General features: G+C 42.8%; 1 protein-coding gene across 2 annotated transcripts; it reads right to left on the bottom strand.

Moving 5' to 3' along the window:
- Positions 1 to 3,355: 3,355 nt before the first annotated feature.
- MGME1 (mitochondrial genome maintenance exonuclease 1) lies at positions 3,356 to 15,225 on the bottom strand. Of its 2 annotated transcripts, none has more exons than XM_066625004.1 (5): positions 14,984 to 15,225; positions 12,317 to 12,914; positions 10,132 to 10,354; positions 8,268 to 8,400; positions 3,356 to 5,023 (listed from the first exon to the last, which is right to left on the bottom strand). In XM_066625004.1, exons 2-5 carry the CDS (start codon positions 12,834 to 12,836, stop codon positions 4,847 to 4,849), a joined length of 1,053 nt encoding a protein of 350 aa, XP_066481101.1. In that variant the 5' UTR covers positions 12,837 to 12,914; positions 14,984 to 15,225; the 3' UTR covers positions 3,356 to 4,846. The 2 variants fall into 2 exon arrangements, with proteins under 2 accessions (XP_066481101.1, XP_066481102.1); XM_066625005.1 differs by lacking the exon at positions 14,984 to 15,225 and adding an exon at positions 14,189 to 14,230.
- Between the last annotated feature and the right edge of the window lie 387 nt (positions 15,226 to 15,612).

A 15,612-nucleotide genomic window follows, 5' to 3' on the forward strand; every position in this document is an offset into this window, starting at 1 on the left:
ACCATTATATTATATATATATATATATATACACATATATACAACATTATACACCACCTTTCTTCTCCCAAAGGGATTCAAGGTGGCTCACAATTCAGTGAAAAATGTCAGTAAAAACAACTGCAGACATCCTTAATCCAATTGCATGGCAAAAAAGGAACATTCCTATAAAAAACAGACAAAGCACAGATAACATCCAGAAGGGAGTTCCATAGGCCAATTGGCTCCAACACAGAAAAGGAACTCCCATGTGTTACTGTCATCTGAACCTCCCAGAGTCTGATGGAACTTGTAGAAGAGTCTCTCAAGGTGATCTTGGAAGATAGGAAGTCTTGTATGGGGAGAGGTGGTTCTTCAAGTATCCAGGCCCTAAGCCATATACCGTTTTATAGATAATGACTAGGACCTTGAATTATGCCAGGAATGGACAGGCAACCTTGTAGCAAAGGAGTTATATAGTCACAATCCTTTGCTGCAGGTAACACTTTGGCTCTTGTATTTTGTATCAGGCTTCCAAACAGGCTTCATGGGCAGGGCAGCCCCATGAAGAGTACATTACAGTAAACCAATCTTGATATTACCAAAACATGAATAACTGGTCAGGTCTGACCAACCCAAGAATGGGTTCAGCTGGAGCATCAGCTGAAGCTGGGCAAAAGCAGCTATGGTCACAGCTGTCCCTTCAGATCGGAGTGAAATGAAGCTTGGGGGAGACCAGCAGAGGGGGCTGCCGGCTTCCCAGACCCTCTCCAAGGCTATCCAGCAGCAATGCTGAGTCTAGGGAGTTAAGCCCAAGCTGCAGACCTAATCCTTCAGAGAATTGGTCAATACTTTACCATCTGATTAGCAGATGTCTTGCCTGGAGTTAATTTCATTTATTTACCCTCATTCAGGTCATCACAGACTCAACAACAGCTAAGAACACCCACAGACCTCTCCAGTTAAAGATGGAAAAGAGTGAGAGAGTCGAGGGTCATCCACACATAGTATATATCCAACTCCAGACTCAGTTTTATGCAGATATTTTTTTTTTTGTGCAAAGTTTATTTATTTATTACAGATACAGGTAAGGAAAATGGGTTAGGGCTGGGACTACATAGGTTACACATGAGGGTATTGGCCATAGATTACAACATGTCTTAATCCAAAAAAGAAATCAACGACTGAAAAGAAAAATAGTCATTGATACAAAAATTATCATATTTGTCATTATACTAATTAATGATTTAACTAAACAATCAATATTGTTTAACTAAAATTATTTATCCAATCATAAAAGGGCTTCAAATTTTGCACATACAATATTCTTGCTGCTATACTGATATGTACAATAAAATGTTTCTTATATTAATCTTCAATTTCTAATATCGCATTTAAGAGGAATATTTCCAGTTTGAATGGTACTACACAATTCAATATCTCTTGTAGCAATATATGTCACTTTCCAATATGTCTTTGCTTTCCACATATCCACCACATATAATAAAGAATTCCCTTAATCTCTTTGCATATCTAAGTTATCTGATGACCCAGGGTACATTTTTGCTACTTCCTCTGGAATTAAATTTTCATCTATAAAACAATTTATATAAGATACCACTTTAATTATCTTAATATTTATGTTCCAACTTTGTTTTTATTTACATCTGCTTTGATTTGACATAGTAATTAATGGAATACTCCTCACTTTTGAGGAGAATTCAGTCCATTAATATCTACAAAAAAATTCCACTTATTTAGCCATTTTCACTTCCTGTCTTAGTATTTTCTTTGTTCTCTGTCTTGTTGATATTTTCCTTCTTGTTCCTCCCACTGCTCCTTCCACTCCTTCCACTCCTTCCACTTCTTCTTCTTCTTCTTAACTCTTATATTTCTTGATCCCTCTCTTTTCTTCTTCCATTTTCTCCATTTTATTCTTTTTGAATTTAATCCAAAGATGATGATTCTTCTGGAAAGGATGCGGTCTCTTTCTCTGAGAGTTCCCTCTTTTTTCTTCTTGAAAATTCTGAGTTCTAATAATAAATGCTGCTTTTTCCATCTCCTGTCTCATTACAAAAAATCTCCAATTCTTTAGTTTCATCATTTTATGCAGATATTAAGGAACGTGGCCCAGCAGGAACCCCCCAGTACCATCATTTGGAATCTACCCTGCAGTAATAAGTAATAATGACTACTAAATACTTGGAAAATAACAGGGTTGCAATTTGCAACCATTGCCTGGTTGCCTGTGGCCAGATAAGTAGGCATACCTACTACCCAGCCATACCTTCCAATCATATAATAGCAGCACAAGGTCAGCTGTGGAGCTTCCACAGTTTCTCTTTAAAACACTGTATTTCCTCTGCTTGATGTAGGCACTGCTTCTCCTCTTTGCTCTGTAAATGTAGGATTGGATACAAGGATCTTTCACTCTGTGATGAATTCTAGTTATCCATGCTTATGGAATTCTGAAAGCCCCAAGGACACATGTCCTGGCAGTGACATGAAGCTCTTAGACATAACTGATGGCTGAGCTGCTAGAATTCATGTTCCAGTGGCACAGTGTGCTTTTACAGTGGTCACACAACATGACCTGCCATTCTTCACAGCCAGGCTGCCATTGTAAGCAATAAGCAGCTGCAGCCATGCACCACCAGCCTTTGGAAAAGCACTGATGCCGGTAAATCAGTGCAGGGGTGGGTGGAATGGGGCGAGGTAGGGGAGGAATAGGGCAGAGACTGGGGTGGGGAGGGGGTGGTCAGGCTGGGGAGGGGGTTACTATCAGCAGCAGCAGTTCTGCCAATATCCTATCCACCTATTTGCATTCACTTGGACTTGCACCAGCAAAAGCACTGGTCCATGTCCAAGCAGACCCATCAAGGCAGCAGAGACTTATGTTCCCAGGGAGACCTCCCAGACTGCCTGCGCCCGCCCCCACGATACAGTGTGTACTCCAGTGCTGCAGCTGCATTGTTAGGGGGAAGGGCTTTGGAAAGGATTGGGCTGACAGTCCACACGTGCCGTTTTTCTATATAATTTCATGACTGAAAGACCAGGCTCCCTCTCTTCCCATACCATGTTGTATGAAGTGCCACCTTCACCTTATGGGAGACTGGGGTGAAGAGAGAATGTTCCACCTCCAAGGCTTATTGAACTCCTAACTACTAGGAAAACTGGTTCCTCCTTCAAGAAAATATAATATACCTGTACAAGCTTTTTCTTCTTTAAGAAGGAGTTAAAAACTTTTGCTTTATCAAGATTTCTCTGTTACAGTATGTTTTTTTAAAAAAGATTATGCAATCCATCAGGTCCTTTGGAGAAAAGGTGTGATATCAACATGTAAAATACTAAATAAAATTCAAGAGTAAATTCAAGAGTTAGTGTTACCAAAAAATGTATATAATCTAGAACATATTAGTTAAAGCAAAGATCATACTCATTCATGATTGGATATCAGGTATAAGACAGCACATTCACTCAATACATTGGTAAACACAATCTATAACTACTGGGTTAATGTTTTACTCTACCCACCAGCCCCTATAGTCACTCTCCACCCATACATCACAAGTATACAAACAACCTCTCTTTTCCATGCCTTCACACACTCTTAACCCATCTATCCGATACACAGAGAATCTCTTTTTCATACCTGTACTTATCATAAACCTCATACTTCCCCACCTCTGTGTTAATTAATCTATACTAGCTCTAGATCTGGAAAGGAAGGACAGTAGCAGGGGTCAAACAAAACTAACTAGAGTTGGGAAGGAGGAAAGATACCATGAAGTCCAAAGGAAAATGTCCCACAAGTGGGATCCAGAGGTACCCTGCTGACAAAATATTGGAGTGCAACACAGCTACTAACAGTAATTGAGCAGTTCAAGTTGGCACTGTTAGCTCTGAGTAAGACAGAAACACAGCTAACGAATTGGTCCAGGATCAGGTGCAGGCTGCTGAGTCAGAAAAATCAGCACACACCTGTAACAGCCACACCCTGGGTGTAACCAAGCCTACGCTGATTGGCTGACCATACCACTTAAGGGCTAGTATGCTGAACCTCCAGTGCAGCAGTAGGGGAGTGGTTGGAGACAACTGAGGAACTGCTGCCAGTGACTGTGGAGGCTGGAGATATATATATATATATATATTATTACTGACCTTGGACTGAACCTTGACTATGATTTGTGGGAAACTGATTTGGATTTGTTAACATTGGACTGACTGCTCTTCCTGCTGACTAGGACTGTTTATTGACTAATCTGCTTGTGATATCCCATGCTCAAAATGCAACTGCTGCTTGAAAGTACTCTGCTGTGAATGCTGTTTCTTGCAACCTGCTCAACTTGAGCAGAACACAGGGACCTAACTACAAAGAATCCTTAACAGGCACCAGGCTTCCTCACTGGCAACAGGGGAAGCCCTCCCCCCAACAATTAAAGAAGAATACCAGAAGAGAAAGTTCATTTTGAAAGATGGAACTAGGTGTTGATAAATATGACTTTCTCAAAACTAATGAGAATGCAGGTTGAAGAGGGCATTTATAAAGAAATAGCAGACAGGCAAGGGATACTTATCACATCCTACACTCACCCAACATAAAACATACAAACTCCGATTCCCCTTACCAGCCAGGCTTGCAGTTTCAGAGACCAGTTGGGGGAGATTAGAAACAGCTAGAGGGAAGTATCTGCAAGATGCCCCCCAAAGGGGGCAGAACTTAATCTTTGCCCATCCACCAATTCTCCCCTTGCAAATGCCTATCAGCATTATGAAGAAAACATAGGTTTGGAATTTCCATACGTAGAGATTTCACAATTTGGCTCAGAGCCAAAGAAGTAGCTAGTATCAAAGCCAGATCAGTTTCTTCAACCCTTAGGGTCAGGATAATTTTTTACAGTTTTGCTATCCTTCATTTTCTCCTTATACTTATCCAGGCGAAACAGCCACTTGTTCCAATAAAGAGAGCAAAGCTCAGTATTCATGTAATGTGCATGTGCAGGAGAACCATCTTTGTAGGCCACCACAATGAGTCCACAATCAACCTGAGATGCAAAGGAAGTAAAACATTCATTCATAATCTCCAAGATCAAACAGGATTGCTCTCTTAAGTACATCATTTGCATGCTAAGCAAAGCCAAGCAGGGGAGCATTTTAAAATGTTTTTCCCCAGTTCTGAAGCCTCCTTTCTTGTATATATATATAGGTGTGGATATGACTGTTTTAAACCAAAATCTATGCCATAGTATCTCCTTGCTCTGTCAACCATTTAATCAGGAACAGATGTACTTTAGAATGTGTTAAATGTTTTTGACAGTTTTAAAACTTGTAACAAGATTAATCAGAAAAAGGTTCTTGCTCATCCTGATTGTTTGTAGATTTGGCTGGGAAGGGGAGGGGGTAGGTTAAAAAAAATTTAAGGGACTAATGTGTGCCTCTGTTCATGAATCAGATTTCATATGGTTGGTGTTTTGTTGTTCTCAGTCTTAAAATATATTCAACAACCCTACCCCACTTTAGTTCAGTTCACTCATTTTCAAAGTCCATACCCAATCCCAATGAACACTCAATGTAGAATTTAGAAGGTGAGCAGTCTTTCCAACAGCCCTCAAAATTCAGAGCATGAATCACTACCCTGTTTGTGGAACACGTTCCAAGCTATTAACACTCTTAACAGACATCACCTCTGGTATAACAATCCTTCATCCATGGTTTGAAGAACCCTAAAAACCAGTTCAGATCATCTATGGTTTTCACTTCTGGTCTGGGGAGCAAATGCTAACAACAGTTTGCCAAACCAAACATCAAGACAAACTGTAGTTAGGTTAAAGGGGAAATGGCATGGGAAGCCATGCAACAAGGGGAAAGAGAGAGAGAATGCAAATCTGTGTTTCATTCATGATCACCAAAATCATGATTTGGAGGATGGTCTGAATTAAGTCAGTGAATGAAAAACATGCATATAGTCACACAGTAAAAATGAAAAAGTCAGAATTCACCCTTAACAGAAATCACTATCTTGTATAATTCATTGTTCATGGAGTTGTTATAAAAACATTTATTCAATGCCTTTCCTAAGCTAAAGAAGGTTCATATTTAAAAATTGGCAAACTAAACCAATAACCACCCCCAGAATTGAGCTCCCAAAAGGTCCAGCTGATACATCATAGAAGTTTGGTACTTCTGGAAGTCAAACAAAATGAGAATCTTTTTGACTCCAGAAAACATAAGAGGTAGCAGAAACAGAACTGAAAAAACAGAAGATTTCCAGCACAATCCTATGCATGTCTACTCAGAAAAAAAGTCCCATTTGGAGCCCAATCCTATTAAAATACCCCCCTCCCCAGACTTATGCAGACTGGATACTGGAGGGGGGTATCCAGGAGGTTTCCTCCAGATAAGGAAACATTTGTTTTCTTGCCTAGGGGTAAGCCTCCCCTGCAGTGATAGGTCTACTCAGATCTACTGAGTAATGGAAATGGACTCAGGTAAGTAGATCAAGCCTGGGAAAGGAGATAGGATATCAGTGGCGCAGCTGCTGCAGATACTACCCCCTTCCTGGTCTCAGAACACCTCCTCCTGTAACCTCCTTCCTCCCCCCTCCCACACCCCAGCACCAGGGCTTTTCCAGACACTGCTGGCATGTGGCCACTCACTGTTTGCAGCAGTGGCCCAACTAGGCAGAATGGTGGGTCACATTTTGAAACCACTGTAAAGCACATTGCACCATGAATTCTAGTAGCACAATGGGTCCATAGGATTGTTCAATAAGATTTACTCTCAGGTAAGTGCATATAGCAGTGGTTCTCAAACTTTTAGCACCAGGACCCACTTTTTTGAATGGGAATCTGTCAGGACCCACAGGAAGTGATGTCAGGACCGGAAGTGACATCCTCAAGCAGGAAAATTTTTAACAATCCTAGGCTACAATCCTACCCACACTTAGCCACAAGTCCCATTGACTATCATTTTCAAAAAGCATATACAGGTGCAGCCTATGTATCCACGGATTTTTTTATTTGCGGATTTGTCTCAACTAGAATGGGGTAGGGGAAGCAAAAGTCATACACACCTTTGCCCTGCGCTGGGGTCTCCCTCCCTCCATTTCCAGGCAGCCCAAAACACTGCAAAAAGGCTCTGCCTCACCCAGGCAGGGAAATAACCCTGGAGCCCTGGAAGAGGTTCCCCTAGCAAAGGAACAGTAAAACTCCTGGAGCCCCTGAGCCAGCAAAGAAGCTGAAGAGGGGAGGGGGGGGGGTCCCAAAAATCTCTATAGCCAGAACACTGCAGCAAGGTGGAGCTCTCTCGCGCTCACGCGCTCTCTCACTCACACAGAGGCAGGTGTGGTAGCAACAGAGGGGATTGCTTTAAAAAAAATCAGGGAGTGTTTGCCAAATTCCCCCCTCCCCATTGAGATGGTGCAGGCAATCACCTACACAAGCAAGCCTTCCCACCAAGCAAAGCATGAGATATAGCCTACAATCCTCTCCACACTTTCCTGGGAGTAAGCCCCATTGACTGGAATGGAGCTTACTTCTGAGTAGAAACACACAGGGCTGGACTCTTAAAAAATCAGCATCCCAACTGTGAAAGAAGCCGGACAGCTGGCAATGGGGAGGGCTGAGAACGGAGGGGGAGGAGAGGGGATTGCTTTAAAAAAACCCAGGGAGTGTTTGCCAAACTCCCAAATGGAGTAAGCCCCATTGACTGGAATGGGGTTTAGTTCTGAGTAGAAACACACAGGGCTGGACTCTTAAAAGATCCATTCCATGTGGAAGAAGCTGGCAACGGGGAGGGCTGAGTACAGAGGGGAGGGGATTGATAACAGCTGCCTTAGTTTCCTTCCATCTGGAAGTGTCAGGCTGCAGTGTACTTGCGTAACTCTATGGAATTTAGCACCCTGCATTATTTGTTAATCACGCAGAGTCACGGAACAGAACTAACATGGATAAATAGGCTCCACCTGTACATAGCAGCCTGTAAAAAGTATAGATGTGTACCATTTCCCCAAATGCAGTCACAACCCATGGTAACATCATCTAATACATTAAAAATCAAATACTGAAATGAAAGGGGACCCACCTGAAATGGGCTCATGAACCACCTAGTTGGTCCTGACCCACAGTTTGAGAAACACTGGCATATAGGACTGGAGGCCATTTAACATTTAATTGGACAAATGAGAGATTCCACTTCAGTAATAATGGTTCAGGTTGAGAGGTGACAAATGAAAACAAAAACATTATATTAGAACAAAGATGTGTTCTAGCAGCTAGTGAGTTTACTGACCTGGAAGTCATAATTACCATCATGGTTAAGGGCTCCTATATATGCTGCAATCTGTAGTGGGTTATCAAATGTATTCTGCAGGAGTGGCTTTGATTTCCCTGAAGTCTTCCAGTCAATTACACATAATGTTCCTCTGTGCAGCCAAATATATAAAAAAAAATCCATTTATGTTCAGTAACAGGGGTTCATAATTTTTGGTTGTGTTTATAAACAGTCAAAATTTGTGCTTGCTGCTCACCTTTACCTCACCTCTGAGAGGGAGGAGAAGAGTCTTGTCTGACATCATGTGGCGCTCAAGGCCTAATGTAACTAGGGGTGAGTCCACAAACCCCTCCCAAGCTTTGAGCAAGAAGTGTGTGTGTTCACCCCGTTATGCTGAGTCTTGGAGATACTTAGAAAGTTGTGAGACATCTTGCTTTCCAAGATGTCAGCACTTTTTTGCTGAAAAGTGGTATATAAATATTAATAAAATAGTAATAAATCACATGATGTAGGCTAAAGGAAAGCAGATACTGTCTACACACTTCCCTCATGCTGCCAAGATTTCATGGCAGCATATATATGCACCTGTCTCATTATTGGAGAGAAGGTACATTATATATTCTTGCATACCTGGGGTCCCTTTAGGAAAATTCCCTATTTTTTCTGGGTGGCCCTGTTTTATTGTCCTACTGGGAAAGATAGGGCCACCCACTTTACTATTAGAGGGAATGATGGAATAACTAAAGGCCAAATCCTATCTGACTTTCTAACACCTATGCTGCCATGCCAATGCGATGTGCGCTGGATCCTGTGGTAGGGTGCATCCTCCATTCCAAAATGATAGTCACGGAGGCCTCCTCAAGGTAAGGGAGGTTTGTTCCCTTATCACGGAGGCCTCCTCAAGGTTTGTTCCCTTAGCTTGGGGGCTGCATAGCAGCTGCACTGAAAACTTGGATAGGATTGGGCTCTAAATCACCTTGGGCAAGCTGCTCACTTTCTCCCTTCTTCCATTCCAAACTGATGCATGGATGCAACAGTTCCTCAGTTCACTAGGGGAGGAGGGGGGTGAGATAAGGAAACATATCTAGGTTTGTAGTGTCTTCATTTTCAATATAGGCAAGACTGAACAGTTTTAGATACCTAAGGCACAATCCAGCTCAAGCACTTAGTTTCCATGGGAAAGCTAAGAATGTGCTTAGTTAGCAGGTCCCATGTTGTAGCAGCGCAAGATGCTGCTTTGGGGAGCACCCAAGGCTTTTGGGGGCCTTGGTGCTTGGTGGGAGACACACAAGACTGTATCTTGTTGCCTGAAGGAAAGTGTTAAAGCAGAAGCACTCTGAGGGTTTGAAAGTTAACTTGAGGAGCAAAGAGTTAGAGCAATGAAGACAACAAACATGTATAGAAGCGAGATGCAGAAGGAAGGCTAGATGCAGAAGGAAGGCTTCTGGGATTCAGCCTTCTCTGACTTTTATTCCCTCTCAAACAATACACAACAGGCTGGGGTTTTCCATTCTCTTATTTTGTTTATAATACTAAGCCATGAGTCAGAAGTCTGCATAATAGGGAAATTACAAGAGGATGCTGAGATTCACACTGGCTATAACTAGCCGGCTCTCTAGCTTAATCACAATACACATTCCTGAGATATGATTCTGTTGTTCACAGCACTGGGTTCAGAGTCATCACCAAGGCCAAGAGTTTGCTCTTGCCGCGCAGGCGCAGAATGTGTTCTGCTGTTGCCACATTTGCCAAGGCATCTCAAAACCTAGTGCTTGTGCATTCTATATTTACTACACCATTTAATTCAACTGAACTAAAAGTGTTTAACTTTGGTTAGATATAGCACATACTGTCTTACAGGTACTTAAGTTTAGCCTCTCACCGATACTCTGCCACACAGTCCACTAAGCCTTTGTAATGAAGAGTTTCATGTTGTACTGCACTTTCAAGAGCTCTCACTTCAGTGACATCTTGTAGTACATGTTGTACACTTGTGACATAGCCAGAAACGCTGGTGTCTTCTTCCTGCACCTTCACTGAGATGTCTTCAGCTACCAATAAGGCTTCCAGGGCTGAGTGGAAGAGCTTACCTTGTTGAAAAATCTCTGTAAAACAAGATTTCATTACATCCAATAGATAAAGTTCGGGTTTTTTGGATAACAATTTCCACAGGCACTAGTTGATATCTCATAACCAGATTACTCAGCACTTGAAGATTTGCAGATGATTGTGTCAGCTGTCTCTACTGTAAACTATCATGCTTCAGATGGTATCAAGAATACAGAGCCTGTGGCATCTCATCTGGTGCAGTCACTGATTCATGAAAATTTAAGATTAAGACTTGGTAGTGAATTGGATGGAATTCATGGTATATGTTGTTACATGATCAATATTTTATTTGGCTCTGTTCAACTCAAGGTGTGCAGGAGGCATGCATTTACACAAGGGAAGGCATGGCTTAAGGGCAAGCATTGAGGAGAAGCCCAAGGAAGGCAGACTAATTATTGGAGAGAAGGCAGTCATTTAATTATGTGATTTTTCTCTGTGAACTTTTAGTTGAAAAGCTGTATATAAATACTGTTAATAATAATAATAATAAGGCAGGTAAGAGAGGGACAGAGGTTAGGAGGCTTCAGTGGGTTCAATGATTGTGGCTTGCCTGTGCTGGTGGAGGAATTGGCAGAATGTTAGTCCTGCAGGGAAGGGAGAGAAACAAGACAAAACATGGTAGGCTTGCCGATCTATCTGTCTGCCTGCCTTTGGAAAACTGGCTCCAAGAGCAACAGGAGGAGGAGAGCAAGCGGCTGCTGCCTCAACCAATGAAGAGGAAGTAAGGGAGGTAATAAGCAGTAGCAGCTGGAGAAGGGAAGGCTTCTTTGTCCTCTCAGCTGGTTAGACAGAGGGCCCGGAAGCAGTTACCTAGTCAGCCAGCCAGCCGCTACCCTGCCTCACTTCTCTTGGTCAGACTCTGAGATGGTGGAGCATGCTCCATTTGCAACTAGGTGGAAGAGGGGCTGGAAAAATGGTTAAACCTTGCATTTGGTATTGAACTATAAAAAGTTTTTTGGGCTGGGTGCCGTGGTCTAGCTTTTTAACCTAATGAACTTTAACCGATCCTGAAGGGGGAGGGCTAATTATCACCACACTAAAACTGTTAAAAACATAAAACTGAAAATTAAAAACTAAAACTCAACCTAAAAAGCTAAAACTAAAAAACTAACACTAAAAACTAAATGCTAAAAACTAGACTGAAAACCAAGCTAAAAACTAAAACCACACATGAAGTTAAAAAACTAAGGGCACAATCCTAACCCCTTATGTCAGTACTTTCCAGCACCGACATAAGGGCAATGCAGCACACATCCCATTGGCACCGCTATGCCAGTCCTGGAAAGCACTGACATAAGGGGTTAGGATTGCGCCCTAAGAAGACTAAAAAAACAAGAAGCTAAGAACTAAAACCAGCAACTAAAAACTGAAACCTGACGTTTCACCCACAGCTTTGGTGAGCATCCTCAGAGACCTTTCCTCAGGCACTGGAATTTGTTGCTGTTCTTATACAGGTTAATGCCTGAATGAGCCTTGAGTGTCTGCCCCTTCGTTATCTCTTCTTGTACAAGGCCCCAAGCACAGAGGATATAATCTGTATCCTGTGCAAGACTTTGTCTCATGTGACTGGCTGGCCTGTGCAAGCTTTTGAGCACAAGGAGGACTATAACACCTTGTCCGAGGTTGCATTCAGTTTGCTGGTCTTGTGCACAGCACACCTGCACGCTTTTGAGTGAGTCCCATGTATGACGTGCTGTTCATGTTAGCTGGTGTGCAGGCATGCCCCTTTCCCTCTCCACTGATTCAATGCATGAATAGCATTGATGATCCCCAAACCAGTACCATTTAGGTAAAACTATTCTTAAATTGCACCAGTACATTCTTAAGGTAAAACTAACCAGTAAGAATGAACCAGTACATTCTTAAGGTAAAACTATTCTTAAATTGCACATTTTTCACACTATTTTTCAAGAATGTAACCCCCATGTAAAACAAGAGGTGTCTATTTGGCTACTTACGTTTAGTATATTCTGCAAAACCCTCTTTCCCAAGTTCCATAATCATTTGCTGTTTCCATCTCTCTAGATAGAAGGTCTGCTCCAGAGGCATAGTCTGCTGTAGAATAGTTGTCACACTGGCCATCTTGTTCCTTTGCAAACTGATCTGCAAAGGTAGGTCTGGGGCAGTTTTCTGAGGCAGAATGCTCTTGTTGGGATTTGTTAGAGGAATCCTGTTCTCAGGAATGTTGGATTCAACTTTCTGAGTCAGATGCTTATATTTACTCACTGGTCGATATAACATATCATCTTCTTCAGATAATGATTCAGATGTTTGATCTTTGCAGGATGTGAGGTTGTGGATCAAATCTCTATATTTTTCAGAGTCAATATGTTCATAATCCCTGCTTTTTTTCTTCTTTCCATAAAGACAAGAAGAGGTAGTAAGAGATCTGCAAAGGAGTTGTTCTTTATTCCACAATTCTGTCAGTAACACTAGTAGTCTCCTATATTTTCTGCTTAAAAGATGAGATGGCCACATAGTTCAAAGCAGTATTAACAGGCAGATTAATCCAGGAGGTTCCTTTTGCTGAATCCAGGATGAGCTCTTCTAGAATTTCTTAGAGTAAAAAACACGTTTGGGTTATTTGTCACACATTATAATCACTCCTACCAGGAGCAAAATGTTAAATATTCAGGGTACAGTAACACATTTATCACCATGTGAGGCCACCACTTGGATTTTCTGCCTCAGAAAACTGAGTTGAATTATCTAAGATTGCCTACTTATGTCATCTTACACTGTACCAATCAAATACATATTCTGTTTTTTTGCAATGGTATTTTAAACATATTTTCTTTGGAATTAAGTCCTTTTTCTAACAACATGTGCTTAGAATCGAGCAGGTTGCTAAACCACCAAACATTAATAGCCCCATTCTAAACTTCCCCAGCACTCATCGGTACAGCAGAGTTGAAATGGCCACTGCTGTATCCTGCTGTATCCACAGGGAAGCTGCCGGAGGTCTCCTTGCGATAAGGGAACATCAGTTCCCTTAGCCTATGTAGAATGCGGCTGGCCCTGATGGGTCTACTTGGATCTGCACCAGTTCTTGAGGAGGCCCGGGTAGGGCTTCACAGCTCCAGAGAGGGATTAGGCTCCGGTAGCATCCTTTGCCACTGTCTCCACCCTCCTCTTGGGCCTGCTTCACTCTGTGGTCCTCTCTTCTTCTGTCCCATTCTGCCCCTCTCCGCCTTCCCCCCACCCCAAGAAGCCATTCCACTGCCTGGAAAGGATATTTACTGCCCAGCAGTCCTTCTGGGCATCCTGTGGGTACTGAGACCCAGTGCCAACTGGCGCTGGCCTCTCCACTGGTGGGGAAAGTACCTTACAGCACTTTCACAACACCCAACACTGGCACTGTGAGCGCAGCTCCTGTGCTGGGCAGCATAGAATTGGGCTATAATACATTTATAGCTGAAAATGCTGCAACAGTGAGAGATAATAATTAAAATGGACAGCCAAGGAAGGGTGAGAAAAGATGCTTCAAGACTATAAGAGCCACAGAAGGAGTTTCCAGCAGCATCATGAGCAAAAGCAGATAAGGCAGTGGTTCTAACACATTTAGCACTGAGACCCACTTTTTAGAATGAGAATCTGTCAGGACCCAGCAGAAGTGGTGACATCAAGCAGGAAAATTTTTTACAATCCAAGGCTGCAATCCTACCTACACTTACCCAGGAGTAAGTCCCATTTATTATAATTGTTAAAAGAATATACATAGTAGCTTGTCAAAAGTACAGGCCTGTAACATTTCCCCAAATGCAGTCACATACTACAGTAGCATCAACTAATATATTAAACATAAAATATTGAAATGAATGGGGACCCACCTGAAATGGGCCTGTGACCCACCAACTATCTGGAACCATAGTTTGAGAAACATAAGATAAGGAAACCAGAACTAAAATTTTGAAAGAAAGTATTAAGGTGCACAATTCTATGCATGTCTACTCAGAAGTAAGTCCTCTTGTGGTCAGTGAGTCTCACTCCCAGGAAAGTGTGAACAGAATTGCAGCCTAAGCCAGTGGTTCTCACACATTTAACACCAGGACACACTTTTTAGAATGAGAATCTGTCAGGGCCCACTGGAAGTGACGTCATCAAGCAAAACAATTTTAACAATCCTAGGTTGCAATCGTACCCAAACTCCTACCTTTCTCCTGGGTAAGTAAGTTCCATTTATTATCATTGTTAAAAGAATATACAGAGTAGCTTGTTAAAAGTACAGGTCTGTAACATTTCCCCAAATGCAGTCACATACAATGGTGGCATCAAGTCTAATATATTAAAAATAAAACATTGATATGAATGGGGACTCACCTGAAATTGGCTCACGACCCACCTGGTGCGTCCCAACCCACCATTTGAGAAACACTGTAAGCCATCCCAGAAGAAAAACTTAAGAATGAGGCCCAGCAGCGTCCCCAACTTAATTCCAAGTGGGGGCAATCAATGACTGTCAGCCCAATCCAATCCACACGTCCTGAGAGTAAGTCCCATTGACTATAATGGGACTTACTTCTGAGTAGACATGCATAGGATTGGGCTCTGTCACATGAGCTCAGCAGGGAAGGGGAAGAGGAAGAAAAGCAGGAAAGAAACCACAGTATCCACGTCCCCCTTACCAACAAGCCCACTTGCACCCCAACAGCACAAGGCAGACCCGACACCTTCCTCTCGCGATCACGTGGCTCTGCAGTTTCGCTTTTCAGCCTCCACGAGTGCCGGCTGCCCTCTTTGCAGGCTCAGACTACAAATCCCAGCCTGTGATGTGGCTGCCTGTGGAGGATTTTGCTGCTGGGTATGAGCCCTCTTCCAGCGGAAGAGCAGCAGGCACTGGAAGGAAAGAGAAACAGCAACTACGCAGTAGTTTTGTAACAAGCTCAGAAGAGTTGATGTTGCGCGCACAATCAAGCCTCTGCATGACTGGATCTGGGAGGCAGGTGCGGCAGACCGTGGGAGGTGCCCAAGCACCCACGACCCAGGGCTTAGTTCCAGGTAAGTGTAGATAGGATTGCAGCCTCAGGCTACAGTCCTATCCACACTTTCCTGGGAGGAAGCCCCACTGCCTCTACTAGGACTGACTTCTGAGCAGACAGGCAGAGGAGGGGCTCTGAGGCTGCAGTCCTGGCCACACTTTCCAGGGAGGAAGCCCCACTGCCTCTACTGGGACTGACTTCTGAGGAGACAGGCAGAGGAGGGGCTCTGAGGCTGCAGTCCTGGCCACACTTTCCAGGGAGGAAGCCCCACTGCC

This window comes from Tiliqua scincoides, chromosome 4 (assembly GCF_035046505.1).
Source record: "Tiliqua scincoides isolate rTilSci1 chromosome 4, rTilSci1.hap2, whole genome shotgun sequence".
Classification (NCBI taxonomy): Eukaryota; Metazoa; Chordata; class Lepidosauria; order Squamata; family Scincidae; genus Tiliqua; species Tiliqua scincoides.